This window comes from Larus michahellis, chromosome 1 (genome assembly GCF_964199755.1).
Source record: "Larus michahellis chromosome 1, bLarMic1.1, whole genome shotgun sequence".
Taxonomy (NCBI): domain Eukaryota; kingdom Metazoa; phylum Chordata; class Aves; order Charadriiformes; family Laridae; genus Larus; species Larus michahellis.
This window is the reverse complement of record NC_133896.1, coordinates 123,000,337-123,022,022: the sequence shown is the minus strand read 5'-3', so window position 1 is coordinate 123,022,022 and position 21,686 is coordinate 123,000,337. Positions and strand designations below refer to the sequence as shown.

At 38.5% G+C, this 21,686-nt stretch overlaps 2 protein-coding genes across 11 annotated transcripts in view; one reads left to right on the top strand and one right to left on the bottom strand.

Annotated features, from left to right (window-relative positions):
* Nucleotides 1-16,206, bottom strand: part of TTC3 (tetratricopeptide repeat domain 3) — a 66,356-nt gene extending 50,150 nt beyond the window's left edge. For 2 of the 10 annotated variants that reach the window (XM_074601947.1, XM_074601982.1), the window contains exons 1-10: nucleotides 16,080-16,190; nucleotides 15,359-15,444; nucleotides 12,288-12,333; nucleotides 10,994-11,126; nucleotides 10,473-10,560; nucleotides 9,165-9,218; nucleotides 6,618-6,741; nucleotides 5,561-5,646; nucleotides 4,686-4,780; nucleotides 2,550-2,612 (exon numbers count right to left, since the gene is read on the bottom strand). In XM_074601947.1, coding sequence (XP_074458048.1) covers nucleotides 2,550-2,612; nucleotides 4,686-4,780; nucleotides 5,561-5,646; nucleotides 6,618-6,741; nucleotides 9,165-9,218; nucleotides 10,473-10,560; nucleotides 10,994-11,126; nucleotides 12,288-12,333; nucleotides 15,359-15,433 — 764 coding nt within the window. In that variant the 5' untranslated portion in view covers nucleotides 15,434-15,444; nucleotides 16,080-16,190. Of the gene's footprint in view, nucleotides 1-2,549; nucleotides 2,613-4,685; nucleotides 4,781-5,560; nucleotides 5,647-6,617; nucleotides 6,852-9,164; nucleotides 9,219-10,472; nucleotides 10,614-10,906; nucleotides 10,926-10,993; nucleotides 11,127-12,287; nucleotides 12,334-15,358; nucleotides 15,445-16,079 lie in introns of those variants that run through there. The other 8 variants (XM_074601967.1, XM_074601975.1, XM_074601957.1 and 5 more) reach the window with 8 other exon arrangements.
* Nucleotides 16,207-16,322: 116 nt separating this feature from the next.
* PIGP (phosphatidylinositol glycan anchor biosynthesis class P) lies at nucleotides 16,323-20,955 on the top strand. The gene is made up of 4 exons (XM_074602071.1): nucleotides 16,323-16,943; nucleotides 18,193-18,265; nucleotides 18,793-18,911; nucleotides 20,295-20,955. The coding sequence occupies exons 1-4, from the start codon at nucleotides 16,862-16,864 to the stop codon at nucleotides 20,423-20,425; spliced, it is 405 nt and encodes a 134-aa protein (XP_074458172.1). The 5' UTR covers nucleotides 16,323-16,861; the 3' UTR covers nucleotides 20,426-20,955.
* The last annotated feature ends 731 nt before the right edge of the window (nucleotides 20,956-21,686 follow it).

Here is a 21,686-nt window from a genome sequence, read left to right as displayed (position 1 = left end):
TACCCCTTAACTTAGTTCTAGCAAAATGTTCCTTTAAAAACCAAAGCCTTAATAAAAAAGCTTGAATATCAAACCTAAATATTTTGACAGAAATCATATTAGAGATTAGTTACATAATCATAGAGATTTGAGGATGCAAGTATTAACTGCTGAGCACTGAAAGACAGTAGCCTCTACAACTCTCAACAAAACTTGTTTCACCTGAAAGCGTTCATAAGTTGCCTAGTCACTACCACTGCTTTTTGTAACCAGTATAGCAGGAAAGCTTGTACAGAGGGATCTGAAGGAGGAGAATGAGATGCTCCGTGGTAATGAAAACCTTATTGCTGCCTTTCGGTACTTAAAGGGGGCTTATTAGAAAAATGGGAGCAAACTTTTTAGCAGGGCCTGTTGTGATAGGACAAGGGGTAATGGTTTTAAACTAAAAGGGGGTAGATTTAGACTAAATATAAGGAAGATATTTTTTACGATGAGAGCGGTCAAACACTGGAAGAGGTTGCCCAGAGAGGTGGTAGGTGCCTCATCCCTGGAAACATTCAACGGTCAGGTTGGATGGGGCTCTGAGTAACCTGGTCTAGTTGACGATGTCCCTGCTCATTACAGGAGGGTTGGACTAGATGACCTTTAAAGGTCCCTTCCAACCCAAACTGTTCTATGAAAGAGAATGAAATGAATTTCAGTGAAATGAAAGCAAGTTAGAACAAAAAAAGTTCCCCACCACCACCTTAGAGAAACCCCCAGGTAGTAATGGCAGAACTTAGAGGTGTGGCAATACATTTAAAGAAATTACTAATAAAAAGACCCAACACAACAGAACTAGTGAGTAGAATGTGAGAAATCACACCATATTCATATTGCAAAGGAAGCAAACACAAGGAAAAAACACTTGAGTAAAAGATAGACCATGGAGTAGAAAACCTCAAGATACTAAGGTATTATAAAAGCAGTTGAGAAGATGAGAAAAAAAACGAAGCACTTGTCTTGTTCTCTAGCGTGTGACGTTACGCTTTGTTTTCACCCACCCAGTCCTTCCTCCAGTGCCACCTTTCCACAGCCCAGCGCAGTGGTAGGGAAGAGAGCACTGTCAGAACTTCAGGACAGGAGGCCAGGCTGCCCTGAAAGGTCCTGTCCCGCATCAAAGCCCAGGAGGACACATGACCACTGCCCCTCACCAGGCTCTGAAAACAGGAGGAAGACATGTGCCTTGGGTAAAGCCACAAACGCTTCAGGAGATGTTCTGGAGAACACTATATGACTTCATAGTTCTGTAACATACAGTACTGCCACCGCCAGTAGCAGGCCATAAGCTCTGTACTGAGTGTGCAAACCTCAGGACTAAGGCTGCCAGGTCTTGCTCAGCCTGAACTGCAACTTCACCTCCCTGCAGTTTTCTTTTACTTGGTTCAACTGTAATACCAATTTCTCAGACCAGGTGTCTGTGGCTAATTTGTTCTACTTCTGTTTATCTTTGTGTGGTACAACACAGATTTAGACAGAATAACTGCTTGTTACTACTATTTATACAGAATGAGGTATTTATGACTCCAAAACGATGATGTCCTGTAAAGAAATATAAGCCTGATATGACAGCAGAGGCCTTGAGAAGTAGAAACACAGGATGCAACAAAAGAGTACAGGCACAAGCTGACAAGAGATGGGGCACAGGCTTGGCACTGGAGACTCCATGGTTATAAATAATTCACCAACAGTCAGTTAAAGACATGCCAAATCTGTACAAATAGAGTAACAAAGAAAAAATAATATCCATAAAATGTACCATGTATAGTAAACTCAGATGTAACATGGAGCTGCAGACGAACAATGACAGAGCAAAGGGGTAATAGCATGTTAGCAAACACAAAAGTGACCCCAAGTGGATGCCAGAGTGCGTAAGAAGAAACCATCACCATGAACGTCACTTTCCTCCCACAGGAGGACTCTGCACGCTGACTGCTCTCACCCCACTGCTACAGGAATGGAACTGCCGACTTCAGTACCCAGAGGAGTAGTGGAGGGGTGAGCGTAACACCAGGAAAATGCGCGGAAACTAGGAATCATGTGGATACCAATTTTAATTACATATTACATTATTATTTCTTTTTATTTCAAGAATTAGAACTGGACTAATAACAATTAGACCCTTAAAACTTCAGTTATATTAACAATAAATTCTTGGCTTGGCTTTACATAAAAAGTATACATCCACCTTGCTCATATACAAGATTTTCAGCTTAACAACTGGCTTAAGGAAAATAACCTCCATACCCACACTCATCTTTTCTTCAACAGGTTTAATAAAAATCACAATACTCACTGGTACTGAGATATTTTTTTCTGTTATATAACCCTGCCACACACAAATTTTAAATGGTATTACATACTGCCAACAGATACAGCTAGTATTTTTCTTAATATCAGTTTTACGAGGTAGTCACAACACAATTAATATATACTTTTTTTTTTTAAAAGGGCTGTTTTCTGAAGTATATTGCCAATTTTTAACTGCAGATCACCACAACATTTCAGATTATAAAAAAAGGGTTACTTACTTGTACTGCCTTGTGAGAATTAAACAAAGAGCTCGGTTTCCATACAGAAGATGGTTTGCAGGACTTAAAAAAAAAAAATTAGGAAAAATTAGTAACGTATATTACTTTTGAAAATCTTAAGGGGGAACAAAATAATTAAGTTTTCACAGTAATTGTCTGCAAGCACTCTAGCACCAGCAATTATATACAAGTTTCCTTGAATAGTCGCATTAATTTAAAAGTTGTCACTGAGAATATTAGTTTTAATTATGTAACAATTTGTAACATTTGGGACCACTAATGCAATTTCCAATTAATTCAAATCACTCTCAGCCTACTTTAAATCTCTCTCTGGTTTTGGGATTTTTCTTTCTTTTTTTGTTTGTTTTTTTTGTTTGTTTTTTTTTTTAAACTCCTTCCAAGTCACTAGGCTCTGACAAACGTGCCAAAGCACACCTCAAATGGTGCAAAATTATGGCTAGAATGTTCCCTACAGTCTGAGCTCTGTTAAAAAAAATAGAAAAAAAAAAAAAGGGAGAGAGAGAGACACAACCCCAAAGCATGCAAAAGCCAAAAAAACAGGCAAATAGAGCGTGAAGCATGAAAAAGCTAGCTGGACTGTCACATACATCCCATTTTGTTTTGTTCTGGAATTCCTAATTTTGAAGACCTAATTAAATCAAACATCCCATGAACACTTCTGGATCACTGGGTCTACAACTTTTTCATAACCCCTCTGCCTGACTGGGCAGACTAAGCAGCAGTTCTAAAGAGCTAAAGCATTGCCCGCAACATACCTAATGGAGAATTATAGAATGGTTTGGGTTGGAAGGGACCTTAAAGTTCATCTAGTTCCAACCCCACTAGACCACGTTACTCAAAGCCCCATCCAGCCTGGCCTTGAATACTTCCAGGGATGGGAGAGAATGACGTGGAAATCGGTGTATGTAATCCAGCAACCAGTTGAAAGGAAGCCAAGGGAGGATGCAGCTAATTAGGGAAGGAGTGTGATGATGGAGCAGATGAATGTCATCTCACAGTGGGAGAACGAGAAAGGGAAGACAGCACGCAGAGACGATAAAGAAGGATTGCCTAGCTGCTAGACATCACTGAGCTATCCTTCACCTTCCAGCAGGATCTTAAGTACAAAAAACAACTTCTGACAAATAGCTGTAACAACAGCTTAGCTTTACAGCTCCTGGAAACCATAAGACTTCCTTTGCCCTTTCCAAAACACGGGATTTCTTTTGCTCTTTCACCGAGCAAAAGCCTTCTCCAGCCTGATCCGCCATCTCAGACACACTCACTTGAACAAAGTAAGCCTACCCAACTTTTCAAGGAGCCTAAAATCAGCTTGAATTTGGGATTGAAACGTATGTATAAATAAAAGTTTGCACAACCAATTTTTTATGAAAGGCGTGACTTTATGAATTTCACCATATTTCATAGACATCAGAACTTGTGAAAGCAGCATTTGCATGACTATAGCACAAGCAGCAGTTAAACCAAACCAGCATTCTGTACCTAGTTCACGTTACATGAGGACTTCAGGAAGGGAGTAAATGCTCTATATGCAAAGGACATAAATTCTCATTTAATCTTTGTCTCCCTGCCCCTTTCAAGAGCCCAGGAAGCTGAAGCCTTTCAGCAAGTGACTTTTTCTAAGTCTTGTTTAATTTCTTTCCAAAGGAAATTAAGCCCGTCACAGACAGAGTTGCCAAGAGCAGATATTTAAAAAAAAAATAGTCTGTTCTTGTTCACTAGTTCTGCATCATAGCTGAGATGATAAATATTTGCAACAGTTGGTCATTCTGTCCTGCTGGAAGAACATTTAGTAGGGATGATACCAAAAATGGCTGTTCACACCAAACAACTTATTTCCTTTCAGTTTTACTATATTACAGTTGTCATTTTAGACCAGCTTTAAACCCTAACAGGACTTTTGGGACAGTAAAAGTGCAAACAACCGCTAGTAATAGGAAATAAAATAGAACAAAAAATGTGTTATGTAGCATTTTTTTTTTTTTTTAAAAAAAAAAGGTATCGTTTGGCCTCTAAGTAGAGCGGCTCATGCAAAACTATACAAAATCAGGACAAATCTGAATATGCTGAATACATATGATATAACACAATCTAGTTAACCAGTTTAGTTCTTACCAAAACTCTATGGCTTTAGTGTATGACATTATAGCATGATCGAAGTTTCCTTGGGAAAACTCCTCATTTCCTTTCTGTTTCATAGATTCACTGTTCTGTGAAATCAAGAAAAAACAATTCGCCAACCACTGTAATTAAACTCAGTTGCAATGAGAAGTAAATAAAACATTCAACAAGAGGCAGCTAAGTGTTTATGCTTGTAAAAACAGGTTACATATGCACTATTAGTTGTAATTAAATACTTTTAATTAATTGCAATTAATAAGCTTCAAAGTGTACAAATGAAAATGTTATGCAGACAAGAATACAATGAACAATAATTAAAAAGCAGGACTAACTCAGAAGGTCTCCTGAGCTCCGTAATAGAGTTGTCATCAAAAGCATGTGTCAAATAGCAAAGCAGGCAGAGTACAGCACAGCTCAGCCAGTTCCCTACTGAGTGCCTTTCAGCACAGCTCCTGAACTACAGAATTGTAGCAAGGAAGACACAGGAATTAACCAGACTCTTGTAAAAAAAAACCACCCAAACACCTACACTAAAGGAACACATGGCAAAGAATTTGAGAGCGTCTTATTTCTGTGTTAGAAGTATCAAGTTGAACAATCTTCTATCAATAATAACTGCATTTCCTTGAGGGTTTTTTTGGGGATGAAGAGGGGAACGCTCTCCGATGTACACCAGCACCATAAGCAACTAATTTTCTGTTTATTATGCCAGGATCTCTCAAGGTAACTATTTATGTCAGGAAAATTACTCACTCACACTTTTGAAATCTTTGATCATTTGGTCACTTTATCTTTGATCATTAAAAAAACCCACAAAAAATAACAACAAAAAAGGAAAAGCACAAACACATTCTGGTATCTTCTCTCACCTTCCTACAGTTTTCACAGGTCACAGCTTTAAATTCTTCAACTAAATTACAATCTTCCAAAGCAACTTTAGTAATATAACGTTTGCCTGCAGACAAAATTCAGAAAAATATAGTGGGTGAAGAAGTTACCAAAGACAAGAAGTAGGGTTTATCTTCTGCTGCTAAGAATCATGCTCTGTTTTCTGACTGGAAGCAAAATTTGACATACCAACTAAATAACAGATTAAGCAACAGAAGCGTTCAAAAGAAAAGAATTATTTATTATTGTGTAAGCCCAAAATAACTGGTTGCAGATCACCAAACATTTAAGCACTTGCCTAATTTCAAGTAATAAAGTGAAATTCAATTGTATTTTAAAGAAATTTGCATTTAAAAGATTTGTAAAGATTTGGGTGTTAAAGAATTCTACTTCAGTACTTAACTATAAAAAGATTCTTCTCCTCACATGGAAATTCGATTTCTACCACCCTGTTACTTACTGCAACAGCTGAGTTAGAATGTGTACATGCAAAAAGACAGACCAGAGTATAAGCCATTTAACACACATCAAAAACAGCAGGCCTGGGAGCTTTTTGTAATTTCAGTAGAAGTTCTGCTGCTAGTCCGGATACCTTACGCTAACTCCCATGAGCTGCCTAAGTTGATTTTTGAAATATGAATAACATCTCAATTAATATTTTGACAAAACCCACTGCCAAATATTTAACAGAAAGACTCAAATAATATTTCAGGCAACCTTCAACTTAACCCTAAGTTAAAGGAATAAAGGACACACATCCAGCCCATAGTGGACACTAAAGTGAAAAAGCTTTCTGACCATCTGTTCTGAAAGAGCACGTGCACTGTAAATATGACCCACGTACACAAATTCAAGGAAGAACTGGCTGGTTCAAGCAAGCAAAAAACAAGGAAAAAAATGCACATCACCACCACCCTTATTTTTCCTTTCTTCCAGTCACTTCCAGATTAACGACACACATACAAACATTAACTATGTCATAACTACAACACTGGTTACTTTCTTCACCATTGTTTCTTCAAAAGTGTTCATACTTACATTCAACAAAGAAAATTTCAAGATAGATCCAGCCAAAATCACCGAGTTTCTCCAGCCTCTGCAGAATACTGACATCACCTGTGTATCTGACCCAATCAAGTGCATCCCCAATATCAAAGACACCCTATTTCAATTGAAGGAAAGGAAAATAAAAAAAAAAAAGTGGTAACTAATTCTACACAAAGCAAAGTCTTAAAACAAAACCAACAACCACCACACAAACCAACAGCTCTGGCAATATAGTGGAAGCATTCCATGTAAATATAACAAACGATACTACAGTAGCACTTACGCTATGCACTTGTCCCCGATTTGTTAGCCTTTGAAATAGGCAACAGCTCAGAAATATAAATATCTGGATGACTCGAGCACAGCATAATACAGCATATTTACAAAATGAAAACAGTCATTCTTTCAACAGGAGACAGGGAAGCCATTCGAACTATAGAATTTGATTTAGAAACTTTTTGTTGATGACTGCACACAAAATTGCTTCAGTGTGAAGTGACACGCCTGATGAAAAAAACGCAACATTCTCCAGGCTGTTAGACATGCAGGCCAGGGCTAAGACTTTATTCTGTAAATCATGACTTTCCTTCTATTCAAACTAAATTTAAATTGTTTGAGCCACAGAGCTTTATTTGAAGGAGAGGATTAAGTGAAGAATGCCCGTTGCCTGGGATACTCCCGCATTATCTGGGCCTACAGATTTTGAAAAATAATTTAAAAACCCCACATAACTAAGAAAAATATCACTAAAATTACAGGAACTGGGTTACCCAGCAGTAACATACAGTTGTACCTATTCTGCTTCTCCTATTGCTACTATCAGCTATGATATCGTCTTCTAACTTCAATGCGTTTGCAGTTAACCTACAGAAGGCAGCAGAAACTTAAAAAGTGGGGAAAAAAGTAACAAACACAGGAAAACTAAGAACGTTCACAGTCCAAAGTTTAGAAGCTGAAAAGCGTAATGAGTATAGTTCTACTGTACACTGAATTTGATAATGAAGATGGATCAGCAGGTTTCCAAACCACACTTTTACTCAGGCATTCACAGTCCTTCAGAATGAGTCAGCAGCACTATTTGAGAATCTCATAAAAGATTTCCAACCTGTCTCCAAAGAGGAACACTCTTGCATCATTACAGTAATCAAGCTTAGCCCTACTTGTAGCCCTTTAGCCCCATCATACAGCTTTGCCAATGCTAGTAAGAGGCCACAGGCTTCGTACAGAGTTTGCACTGCCATTGAATTGTCAGGCTTACTCTGAGCTTGTCCTGACCTGCTTAAAAGCTCTGCTTTAACTTGGTTTTAACTGTAACACCAATTTTCTTCTGAACAAGTGGCTACGACTAATTCAGTTTACTTTTGTATGGTACAACAATAGCTTTCACATAGACAGTAGTAACAAGTATTTAATGATGCTATGACTGACATGAGGCAGCACAGAGAAATGCAAGCCAAATATGATAGAGCATAGGCCATGAAAAATGGAGACACATAATGCAATTTAGAGGAATACAGGCACAGGACCGTAAGTGATGGGGCACAAGCTGACATGGGAGAACCAATGGCTATAAACAAGTGGTCAAAAAAAAAAAAATAATAGAGCTGGACAAAATTGGGCAAAAGCAGTTTCTAACATATATAAAACATACTATGCATATGTAACTTGAACCTGCAGACCAATGGCAATAAAGAGCAGGGTATAAAAGTGCATTACCAAACACAAAAAATGAACCTAAGTGAATGAACCTAATGAAACTAATTAGATGAACCTAATGAACCTTCCTTGAATGAGGAAGAAGAAAACATCAACAGCAGGCCTTGCAATAAAACACTCCAGGTAGGGATAACTATACCCCCCACCACACACATGCAAACACCAGACAGAAGCCATTCACTTTAGGATCCCAAGGAGCAGTACAAGAGTGAGCACAACACCTGGAAAAGGGTCAGATACTAGGAAGAGTGTATATTACAATTTTAACTGTATTATCATTAAAGAGGTTTTCTGCTTAGTCATATTCGTTTCTTCATTTTCTTCCCTCTTCTGCAAGAATTAATTCTGGAAGATTTCAATTATATTAACAACAACTTCTTGTCTTTACAAGGAATAAGCCTTCAGCAAGAAGTGGCAGATCTGTGAGACAGCAACAAGGAAAGCCACCAGCAGGTACCAAAGTTGATACTGGAGGGCTGACCTGGGCTCCAGCTGCACAATCTAAACCCACCTACCACACTGCAGTAGTAACCTCCAAGAGAAACCATTTATTTGCAGCACGTGAACTACCCCCAAAGTTCTCACTCATTTGGTCTTCTTACACAAATGATATTTATTTCACAGTTCCTGTCACACACAGATTTCACGTGGTAGCTCAGAGTCACAACAACTGGCAACCCCAGTCCTATCTATTACATGTTTTGAAAACATTTCAAAAACTACACGCACGATTTATTCATGCAAGCATTTTAAAATTTTGGATATTTTGTTTGTATTCATGCACAAAGAAGCATTCTATTTAAAACAATGAGAGATACTTACATTTTCTATTCTGCTGCCAATTCTCAGTATGCCACCAATAAAGGGTGGAACATTCTGGAACAGGGATAGAAAACAAATAAAAACCAATTTATTAAGATCTGATAACTTTAGTTTCTATCTGCTCAGGTTCAACTCAACAACATTTTCTGTTCTGCTTGAATGCAGTATCATTTGGACAGTGTCTCTGGTCCATTTCAAAGTTTTAGGAAATACTCTTGTATTCAGTAGCAAATCCCCTACCATTTTTGTTGAAAAATAAATAAATCTTCATGTGGAAATAGAGAATGCATGGGTGCTATGACAGCTGGTTATGGAAGTCAGCCACTTTAACCACTTCTGCAGTTGTCTATATACCAAAGAACCAGCTGATACATCTAATGAAAAAATCCAAAAGGACACTACTTCCTCTCCTGAGATCTTACACTCCTCCAAATAAATTTTACTATTGGATATCCAATCTTTTACATGGAGGAGCTGATACAGGCTGAGGAAGTAAGAGGGAAGCAGAGGTAAACAGGAGAATGGGAATATACACAGACCCTCTCATATAAAGAACGAATGGGAGACTACCAGAGGAGGAAACAGCACATAGAACCCATCACATGAAACAAAGTGGAAAAACTGCAGAGACATCCTGAAGTACAGGGAGGTGAAAACAGAGCATTCAGATAGCCTGAAGGAGGAAGCAGCAAAGAGAGCATAAGGAAGTATGAATCCACAAGATCAATATATTACATGAATACCTAATCACAGAAAGTCATGTAACAGTAAGGTGGACTGGAAAAGCGTAGCTTGGGGTTGAGCACAGAATTTCAACAAACCAAATTTTTTTAAAACATGTCATACCTAAATTAAAAAAAAAAATAATTAAAAATCTCTTCCCTTCAGCTGATGAGAATATTTCTTATATCATTCTTTCCTCTGCACTGTTATGTTTCTATTTTAAGACAGCAACCATAGCAAATTTTAAATATAATTTGTTGAATGAGGGCGAAAAAAAGAATTTAACTTGTTCATCAGGAAACAGTGCTATTTTTCTCACTGATGTGATTCTCTTTCTTAACAATTTACCAGGGCTCCAGTTAATTATATTATTGACTCTGCAAATATTTAGTAAGTTATCCCAACTGTAGTAAAGCCTATGACATGCTTTCTTTCTAGAAAGCTGCAACTCAACTATCAGATGATTTATTCAGTTCAGCAAAAGGAAATGTCTAATTTAAGATAAAATGCCAAGCTGCATAAGCTACAGAATTAATTAACCTCTTATACATGAAATCTTACACAAAGTTAAAATATAATACTTACAACAACTTTTTTAATTAAATCAACAAGGTCTTCCAAAACCTCTAAATCACAGAGTCTCTTCCAATTCCGGTCTAAAAACTGTGAACTGCTTAAAAACAGAACAAGTTATTATTTTGAAAAATAACACTGTGTTACATGGACTTAATTACCAATATTTATGACAATTAGATCTAAGCAAGAGCATGATTACAAACTCAAATTAAGCCCTTCGGGGCCGGGGGGGAGGGGCCAGAACAGAGCTGCAAAGCTTTTGGTACTTTTGAAATGTAAGGCATAAGGAACTATGCTTTCTAAGCTCAACCAGTTTAGCCCACTGGTAAAAACGTTCCTGCAGACAGTTTAACCACTACTGAAAGTGTACGATGGTCTTTCACAGGTAACAAAAAAGAAATGTTAAAAGCTGATGAAATCACATCAAGAACACGATTGCTTACCTCCAGCCAGCTACCAAAGAATTACTTTCACTTTTGAAAAAGAAATGTAAAGGCTGATGAAATCACATCAAGAACACGATTGCTTACCTCCAGCCAGCTACCAAAGAATTACTTTCAGTTTTGAAAAGAAGAGGCCACAAGATGCGTATTTTAATAATGTTGCAATATTCTCTTAATATATCAACCGGCTGACTGCACCACACTTCACAGGGATCAACATCTTCAAGAAAACAGTTAGGAATTAAGACTACACAATTCAGGCATTACAAGTAATCAAAGTCCAAATAAACATTCAAACACATCAGTTATTTCCATACTGTATTCCTAAATACTATCTAACCAAAACAAGACAACTTGAACACTCTAAATACATCTGTCAAGTTGAGGTTTTTTATAAATTGAAGGGGAAGAGGGATTTTATATGGAGGTAAGAATAGGGACCTGCCCGCATGCTTCACTTTCCTTGCTCAACTCAAGGAATTGCCTGTGTTCTGAATTGTACTGCTGTAATACATTATATGAATGAATAAATGCAGCCTGCTTCTAATGAGGGGCCCAACAAAGGCTCTGGCTATAAAGGATGCTACTTTCAAGATAAAACATGAGCCTCTTCTAACTGTACACACTTATTTTCTACAATAAATCCACAGTAGTGTGGCACATAGCAATGTGGTACGAAAAGATCAGATCTTATTTTTTCTCCGGAGGCCATTATGTGTGGGATACATAGCTCTTTCAAAAACAAATCCATTTCCCTCAGAGACTGTCTTTAAAAGATAAAGATCCTTATTAGACTATTGAGGTGGCATCGAGTACTCTCAGAGCAGAAGCAGTATTATCTGAGAGGCTGAATATATGCAAAAATTCAATTTACACAGATGGCTGTGTTCACCTGAGTTTGCTACATATTACAGGTTTCCATTTGTATAGTGAATACAGTTTTGAAGAACTCGATATACTGTTGAGCCACCTACTTTTCTGCACCTATTTAAAAATGTTTTTAAATATTATAACAGCAAAACTTTACCTACAGAGGTAGGTGTCTTTAAACATATACAGCAAAAACACAGCTACAATTAAAACATAGGTAATTAACACAAGCCTTCAATCTCCATCCTCGTAACTTAATTTACTGCATGTGTGTACGTATTATTGACTATTTACACTCTTCTCACAAATGTATAGCGGTCTTCTGCATGTTACATTAGGACCAAAATATGAGAATTCCTCCAGTGTAAAAGAACATACCAACACTTCTGCTCAGAAATAATAGTTTTCTACTTATTCAGACAAAATAAGGGAAAAAGTGAAATAGTAAAAGATCCAACCACAGCCCAAAAAGGGCATTAGAAAGTCATGTAATATGGTTTAGTTTACATACCTGTTTTAGGCTTATTCTGCGATCGCTGTATAAACACTCCATGACCCTAAAGATAAACACATTTTTCAACATTGCACATCTTGCAAATGTGCTGCACTAACTAAAGCGACGATTACTTAACTGTTTCTAAATATTAAACCAATATAAACTGTTTACATCAGAGGAAGGGAGGAATGGAAGTGATTTTTATGTTCTGTCACCAATTCCTTTTCTCAAGAAAAGGTAATTATTGCACATGTTTAGACCAGTATAAAAGATGGTCTATGGTTATACCTTCACAAGCAAGCAGCATAATCAGATAGGAAACAAATCCATAGAGCAAAGAATTCGGTACTGAGCAGGTTACTTTCCCATTATATGCTCTTCAAGTTGTTTTCATTTGCATTGGTTCAAATCAAGTCCCATAGACAGAACACTCATTCGTGGTTGATGCACATTACCTATACTCTTAAAAGCACCTTCTAGATCAGTTTCACCCCAATGAATCCCACTAGCACACTCCAAGACCTCTTCAAAACATAAGCCAAAATACAAAAGACTGGGACAATCAGGATATTTGCTTCAAAAACTTTCTCCTGATCCAAACTAAAATACTAATGTAGACGCATTAATTAACAAAATTAATTAATAATTAACCAAAATTATTTAGTTAACTGTTACTGACTGTAATTATTTAGTAATTAACTAAAATATTAATGCATACACCATGGATCTAGACAGGAAAATTATTTCTATGTACCTACTCATTCTGAACAGAAGCTTTTCATAAAACATTAATAATACTCATTCAATGCTCACCAGCGTCTCGTTATCTTCTAAAACCAATCTGAGGTGGGTGAATTTCCCATGCTTTTTCCCCCCATCCCATCTCCCCAAGAATAAAATACTATTGGTATTCCCCATTCTCCCACATCTTTCTGCAGTTCTGCCAGTGATTTTCTTAGGAAAACAGGAAAACTTAAAGTCTGCAGTATTTTGCAGTACCAAACAAACAACTCTTTAGGATCCGATCTTTATAACTTACATTAAGCACAGCCAAAAGCAAACAAACCAAACAACACAAACAGGGAAAAAAGCATGTTTACTGGAGTTATCAAACTCAATGGTTTAGTTGCTGTCTTATAAAAAAGAAATATTTACCTGCATAACCATTTAAAAAATATCCATAGATTAATAGTTATGAAGGGATGGGAAAACTTTTAAAAGTTTAAACAATACATTAAATCACACTAGAATAGTATTCTAAAAATTAGTTATTCAAAATCAGGTACTAGGCAGTAATGTAATGTTAAAGAACACCTATGGAAACATGTTTAAGAAGAAAACACAGGTTTCTGAAAAATAATAATTAAGTTTTGACAGTTAGGGCATGTATATTTAAGTAAGTAAATATATATCAAAATAAGTGTAATGAGTGGTTGATCTACTACTTCATGGCAGCATACTGTCTGTATCAATACTTTAATGGGTTTAAAACACAGTACTACATATGAGGTTCTTCAGATGAAGAACAAATGACTTTGTTCTGTTTTACAGATCCCTACAAAGTCTATCATTTTAACAAACATTATATACGCGTCATTCAATAAATACTATGTATCATCTCCATGTATTGCTGTATTATCATTTCAAAGAAATGCAAAGCTTTTTCTGAATGTGAGTAGAGAAAAGTATAAAAACAAACTAATCAGCTAAAGCATGTTTCATAGAGTTTCTTTAAGAGACCTTTATTCTTTCAGTGGCAGACTTTCTGGAAATACTAGCATGCTGTGCAACGATGACTTACTAACTTGACATAAGGCGATGACAAGCAATCCCATGATTTCACCCGAAGGAGCGTTTCTGAACTATTACAACATTACATGTAAATCAAGGCTTAGTCTCAAAAATAACGTCTACATATTTAACAGACCAGGACACTTAATAACAAAGAGGAAAAAAATTAATGATTATTTCATGATCAGTTAATCTTGAAAGATGACTCAACGTCTCCCTTCACACCACAGCATGGATTTTGCTACAATATTTAAAAACAAAACAAACTACACACACTCCCTCACACACACCCTCCAAATAGCAAGCCCGAGGTGTTATAAGCAAATATGAAAACCAAGATTTAGCACTTGCACAGAATCAAGGGCTTTCTTTCCATAGCACAGCACACACATCACCTTAAGGAATAAAATGCATAGTATCTTATGCTAACTTAACTGTAAAAGTACTTTATTTTGTCTATAGTACACACAAAACCCAAATCTTTATCAATATAAACAATTTCCAATGGGACTCGCTACTCTACTGGCAACGGTCCCTTGTAAAGATACAGCTTTACAAATAAGAAATTAAGTTTACCTGTACTTTTTATTTCTGCAGAGGAAGAGGAATAGCAGGCCACCTAGTTAGTATTTGGCAGCAGCAACACTTAGGATAAATAACTCATAAGTGAGCTCTCCAAGCAGCAGAAAGATTAAGTACCACTGTGTTTTCTAAGACTCCTTAAGCATAGTAAGAAGGGGAAAATAAAAGTCAAGGAAAGTATTCTTAGAAATATTAGAACAGAATAGTGCCACAGTTTATTTGATAAAAGCAACAACTAAATAAGCAGAGGCCTTATTGGGCACAAAGACGTAGGAAAAAAAATGTAAGAGATGACAACAACAAAGAACAGATGAATGCTCTGCAGTTAATTTGCAGACTTGAACTTTCATGAACCAAGTCACGATTGCTTTGCAATTAAAGGAACTGAATCTGTCACTCTGTATATCATCCCAAGCATGGCCTGGATACACGGCCAACAGGTTGGTCAAGTTCTGTTAACAGGACCCATGTACCACTGTCTAGTTTCACATACTTGTATATGCATTCAGTAAAGTTTGCCTGATAGGGAATACACAATCTCTGTGCTCTACCCCAGTTTAGTACTTTTGCAAATGAGTAACATACAGTGGTATAAGGTATCTTTGCATCAGTTTGAATTAATCAACACTAGCAATTACTCTGTAGATCAGATCTGGGTACAAACCCCACCTGAACATCTCGTAAGTTTCTCATCGAGTTTCAAACCTACTTACCAATTCGCAGCAAGATTTATCACCAGCATAAAAAGCCAAGGCTGCAAACTCGGATTCAGATATAGGTTCACCCATGGTACATGATCCTGAAAGAAAAGGATTATGAGAAATACATGGCGGGGGGGGGGGGGGGTGGGGGGGAGGGGCGGGGGCAAGCGACAAATAACGTGCTTTACAGGACTTAAAAGGATCACAACATTAAATTACGCTTCGCAAGAGTCTCGTGGAAGATTATTTTTACATGGCATGGATTAATCTTGAAAACAGTAACGCAAAGCAACAGTTAGAAGCTAGCTACATCCTCTAACTCTGTAAGGGTCTTCTGACAGCACCCCACCGCACTAGCTCACACCTGACAGGCAGGAGAGGGAAAGGCGGTTTCCACCAGCCGGCTCGGGCTGGGGACAGCATCTCAGGAATTATTACCACATCCCCGGGGGAGGGGAGTTAAACACCCCGCCCGCTCCGCCGGATGGCGGAGCGGGCGGGGTGTTTAACTCCCCTCCCCCGGGGCAGCCCCGTCTGACAGAACCAGGGGCTCACCCACCACCCAGGCCCCGCGTCCCTCTCCTCTGGCCCGGCAGCTCGCCCAGAGGCGAGGCGGGGGCCGACCGGGCCCCCCGCTGCCGCCCGACCCCGGAAGCCCCGAGGCTCGACACCGACGTGTCGCAGCCCGGCGTTTCCCCGGGCCCGCCGTCCCTTCCTTCCCTCCCTCACTCACCGGCCCCCACCTCCGCCGCGCTCCCCTCCAAGCTCCGCAGGGCCGAGGCGGCTCCCACCCCTCTCCCCTCAGAGAGCTCCTCCCGCCAGCACCGGGCCCTGACCACCGCCTGACGTCGAGGGAACGAGCCAACAGGCGGCGAGGGACCGGCGCTCTCCGCCCCCTGCCAACTCGCAGCCTCTACGCATGCGCCCGCTGGGCAGCGATTGGGGCCCGGAGCCGGCGGGGAGACCACGGTTCTCCGGCTTTGCGCATGTGCGACCTGGTGGGGAGGAGGACGCGCGGTACCGGGGGGGCGACGGGGCGCCTCCGCCTTCTTCTTCCTTCTCCTCCTCCTGCTGCTGTGAGGGGTGACCTGGGTGTGGTTTCCTCCCCCAGCCTAGGCCGTGATATCGAAAGGAAGGAGGCAAAGCGGCTTCGCCGGGCTGGGCGAGGGGGCGGGAGGGGGTCGGTCGGTCGGTCGGTCGGTCGGTAGGTAGGTAGGTAGGTAGGTAGGTAGCACCATGGCTCCTGCGTGTCCGTTGAGGGAGGAGTGAAACGGCCGCCGCTCGCGCACAACCGCCGCTCCCCCCCGCTTCCCGCCCCCGGGAGTGAGGAGACGGCGGCGCGTGCCTGTGGGGTCTGGCGTCCCGCGGCCGGCAATACCGGGGTGTTCTGAGAGGAAAAATTACCGGGGAACCTCTAATAGCTTAGAGGTTTACTGTTCCTTCCCACTTCCTCGACACCCACCTCGCCCCGCTCCCGCCCCCATCCCCCCCCGAAGTTAAAGGGAAGAGACCGGTATGGTTGAAAACTCTCCATCCCCATTGCCAGAAAGGGCAATATATGGATTTGCCCTTTTTTTAGGATCGTGGTTCGGCTTTAGTAAGTATACCGAGTATTGAATACTTCACCGAAAAGTGTTGCTTTGCTTACGAGAAATGTAATTCTGATAAGACCATCTGAGAAGGGCCAAACTTGTATTACATCACCTATTGTAAGGGTGCGTGATGAAGGACTAAGTGAGCGTTACTTGCCAGACCTGTCAGTTGTCGCAAAGATCTGTCATTGCCTTTTGTGATTTCCTCATGTTCTGTCTGTCTTTAACCTTATTATGGGGTCTTTAATAGTATTATGGAGTCAAATCATTTTAAAAAATTCTCTGCATTCTTATTTTAATAACTTTTTTACTTGAATTGCATATATTGTCACTATTCAGTAACCACTGTAGATGGTAGTAGTGCAACCTCCCCCACCCAAATACTGGGGAAAAAAAATAATCAAGTAAATGGGGTCAACAGCAATGGAAAATTGTTAGGGTTATATCAGCATTTCTTTACTGATGTGACAGGCGCTTTAGCATTTCACTGGAATATCTTGCATGCCCACACAGGGCCAAGGCTTGAGAGGGTGAGGACACTTTTTCAACACAACAAAACGTTCTGCAAGTATACTGTAGTCAAATAATAAACCAGGATCCTACTGTAAGTCTTTCTCACCCTTAGAAAGTAAGTAGAAATGAAAGTAAGTTGGTTTCTGTGCCTCTCACAGGAAGCCACTGCAGTTCCATAACTTCTGTCACTGTTTGGCTACTAACCTGTTCACCTGAAGTTTTGTTAAACCTTTCTGTGGATTTGTTGTTTGGGAGCAAAATTTCTTAGTATCAGTTTTGTTGACATGAAAATTACTAACTTGCCAAGAATCAGAAAGTATTCCCAGTAACTCTTTCTGAACAGTTCCATCCAAGCACTGCAATTCTACCAACTTTTCTTTCAATAAAATGACCTACTCTGTGATCATTCTACTTTATGCATTTTGCTTTCAGAGTCACTTGGCATCCTTTTACTGAGGGTTTTTTTGTTCTACAGTTCAAGATGAAAGAAATTCTTGCCTGTCTACATAGGAAATCAGACTAAATGTTAAAGCAAATATAAAAAGACATTGCCCCTATATTGGGCGGGTTTTGTGTCTCAGGCACATTCAACAATGTTTTGGTAGAGTTATTTTGGTTTAAAAAATGTAAAAGCAAATATTGTCTCTGTGTATCAGAAGTGAAGTATTGCTTTAAAATTTAGAAAGGAAGTCTAAAACAGTATCAGTTGTACTATTATGACTTTTTAATTCTTTTGTGCAGTGTTGTATCTTATCTGGGCATATGTTCCTGAGACTTGGCTGTTTTCATTGGGACTAACATATTGGCCTCAAAAGTAAGTTCAACCAATTAAACTCTTTAGCCTGAATATGTGTAAGTATAGGACACGCTTAATTATTTTCAAATAACAGAACTTTTTTTTAAATAGTGGCCTTGTATATAATCCAGTTTTTCCTGATGATAAGGGACTGTAATCTTTGTGAAGCATTTTTTTTATGTAGATAAGTAGCAATAATAAAAAAATTTCCACTGTGTAATGAAAGAAATAATATTTAAATGTTTTATGATAAATTTGACGTTTTTGGGAATTTGGTGATGAAAATACAGTAAACTATAAATTGTAACTAAAAAAAATAAAAACCTTCTGTAAGGACTCTATTTGATGGCTTTTACCAAACTAGATGCAGTGACTCTGCAGTCAGTAATCTTCTTGTGAGGGACCAGGGTCCATATTCAGAGGTTCTCTTTCTTTTCCTCCTGGCTAAGTTTGTGCTAGATACAATAATCACCGCTACATTAAAAATGTTATGTCATTAGGTATTTGTCATTATGATATGTAAACTTTTAAATCTTTTTCCTCAGATACTGGGCAGTTGCTTTGCCAGTGTACCTACTAGTTGCTATAGGAATTGGTTATATATTACTTTTTGGTATTAACATGATGAGTACAGCTCCACTTAACTCCACAGATACCGTTACAGGTAATTTTATTGGTGTTTTTTTAACATTTTGATACTTAACTGATAATTTCTGTAAATACATACAGCCATACGTAATATAAATCAAATTTTAAGCATTTAAATATTTTGATCTAGAAAAGGAGTTCTTGGAAGTGCTGAAGTACTAGAGTGAAAAGATAGCCGTGAGCCTGACTCTTCCCTCTTTGCCATCTTATGGCAGTGGTTTCCAACTAGTAGACCGTACTTTCTTAGTAAAACAGACCACATTAGAAGAACAGGGGTTAGGCATATGAAGATCTCCCAGGCATGCACCTTGCATTACAAAACAGTGAAGAGTGTGAGGGAAAGAAGGGCGTGAGTACCTACCTGGCAGTGGCAGAAGTGGGAAGGCATGCAGCAGTCAAAGGGTTGCAAAGGAGGATGTTGCAGCATTGAGGACTGATCATATATATGAGTGATTCCCTGTCTGAAAAAACAGTTCTTCAGTTTTTCTCTCAGCTTCTGCATAGCCTTTGCTCCTGCCAAGGAGACGCATTTTAGTTATTCACAATATTCTCCAGGCAGCTGCACCTTCCTCCACATGAGGAATTCCACCACTATTTGCAGGTGGCCATTTTTGTTAGAAAAAATGCAGACTGTAAAATTTGTCAAGAACATTACCTATTGCTAAGACTGTTGAAGTTGCATCATTTTAACAAACTATGTACATAGTATTACATTACACTGAACTGCAAAGGAAAAAAAATCAGTCAGGACTGTAGTTCAAATGGATTACTCCAACACTTCCGTCAAGAACTGCCATTTAGTCATCCCTATGTTCCTGGCCACTCATTCACACTCTCATGTCACGCTGTCTTTGGTGTGAGCCCAAGAATTTGTGCGGCTGTATGGCAGGTGGGATGGGGAACCTCCTCTGTTTGAAAAACAAAGTTCTTTTTCAGAGGGAGCAGTTCCATAATTGTGCACCTGTAAAAATGTTTATGCTGCTACAGGAATGGATGCTGTGTGATGATGGCCAAGATAAAGGGAGGGTGGACAGCATCTTTTAGCGGAAATCCTAGTACAAAGTGTTCAAACTAGACTGAGCTATTCACTGTGGGGTTTTTTATTTGGTTGGTTGTTCTTTTGATGTTTAGGTAGTTATGATTTAATGTCATACAGCATCTTAAACCAAGCGAAATCCCAGACAGTGATTTCAACAGGAGGGTAGAGTTGGTTTCTACAGGGGCTCTGCTAATATATGTTGATACCAAGCCTTTCTGATGAACATCTCATTGTACCTCAGCAAGATGGGGGTTTCAGCATCACTTACAGTAGATAAATTTACACGGTGTTGCATTATATAACACTTCTTGAAAGAAAAAAGATCTTTACTACATGAAATGTTCTCATTATCTCCTGTAGATAACTTTGCAAAAAAGCAGCAACAGAAGAAATTTCAAGAAGAAGCAATTCCAGCATTGAGGGATATTCCCATCAGTGAAGTAAACAGAATGTTTTTCCTTCCTGAAAAAGGAATCTGCAACAGCAGATAGTCATTATTAAGATCTGTTTGAATAAAGGATTAATAAAACTGTTGCATAAGGAAAATCAAAACCTCTCCAAACTTAAAAAAAAACCACTCTTTCTGCTTGTAGAACAAAGATGCCTCTTTTTTTTCTGAATTTGTAACTAAATATGTGTTAACATGTTTGATTGAGATGGCTTGATTTTGTTATTATGCATGCGCCTTAATAACCTGTATTGGTATGAGAATTATGCCACATTAATTTATCTAACCATTCTTGTGAGTTTAAAATAGCTTTCTATTACTTGTAGATTTCTGCTTGTAATTTACCTCTGAGAGTGAAAGAAATAGCTTTTGGACATGGCTTAATTCTATTTCCCTTTGAATTCAGGGAGAGAAAATGTGTTCCACTAGTCAAATGCTTCAGGATCTTTTTTTTTGTTTTTTTTTTGTTTTTTTTACAAGGTACGTTAATTTGAAGTGTCAATGCATTGTAAATATATAGTTTTCATTTGTAAATATTAATAAAATGTATCTAATTTTTACTTATTAAAGTTAGCCATTTTTATGTAGTTTTATGATATTTGTCCTGGGTAAAGGTGTATAGTGGTCCATTTTTCTTTACACAATTCTTAACAAAATGTTGATTTTTTTTTTTTATTATTTTTTTTTCTCCCAAATTGGTGGGCTTATTGAAGTACCAAGGTTACCATCAATAAGGAAGGAGGGTTGTGACAATTTTCTGAAACAAGTCTTGAAACAACTTTTTTTTTTTTTTTTTTAAATCATTCTTAAGACTACTGAAAAGTAGGTTCAAGGAGATTTCTGGAAATACAGGAACTGACAGGGTCCATCTTATAGTCTAGGTTATAGCACAAAGCAAAATAACCTGTTATGGCACTGGTTCTGATGTTTCTTAAATGGTGAATTTTCTTTCATGTATGTGTTACTGAGCAGAGACACAATTTTTATCTCCTTTCTTCCAAGAGTCACAAACCCAGTTATTTCCAGTAGTCAAGGTTATTTTGTTTGGTTATAAAGACTGGTGAATAGAGCCTCGTTGTTTGTTAGGTCTATAAGCCAACTTCTGACCAGCAGAGAATTTAGCTAAAAACATCGCTATTTCATTAAAAGACAATAAGAAATTTTTGGAAATTCGTGTGAAGAATCTTATGCCAGTTCTTTAGAAGTTGGTCAAAACAACCATCAGCTGTGGGAAGTCCTAAGACTTCAATCTGGTATGAATATGAAATTTGTAGTTTGTTGGTCTTCTGGTCTTTAGTAGTTTG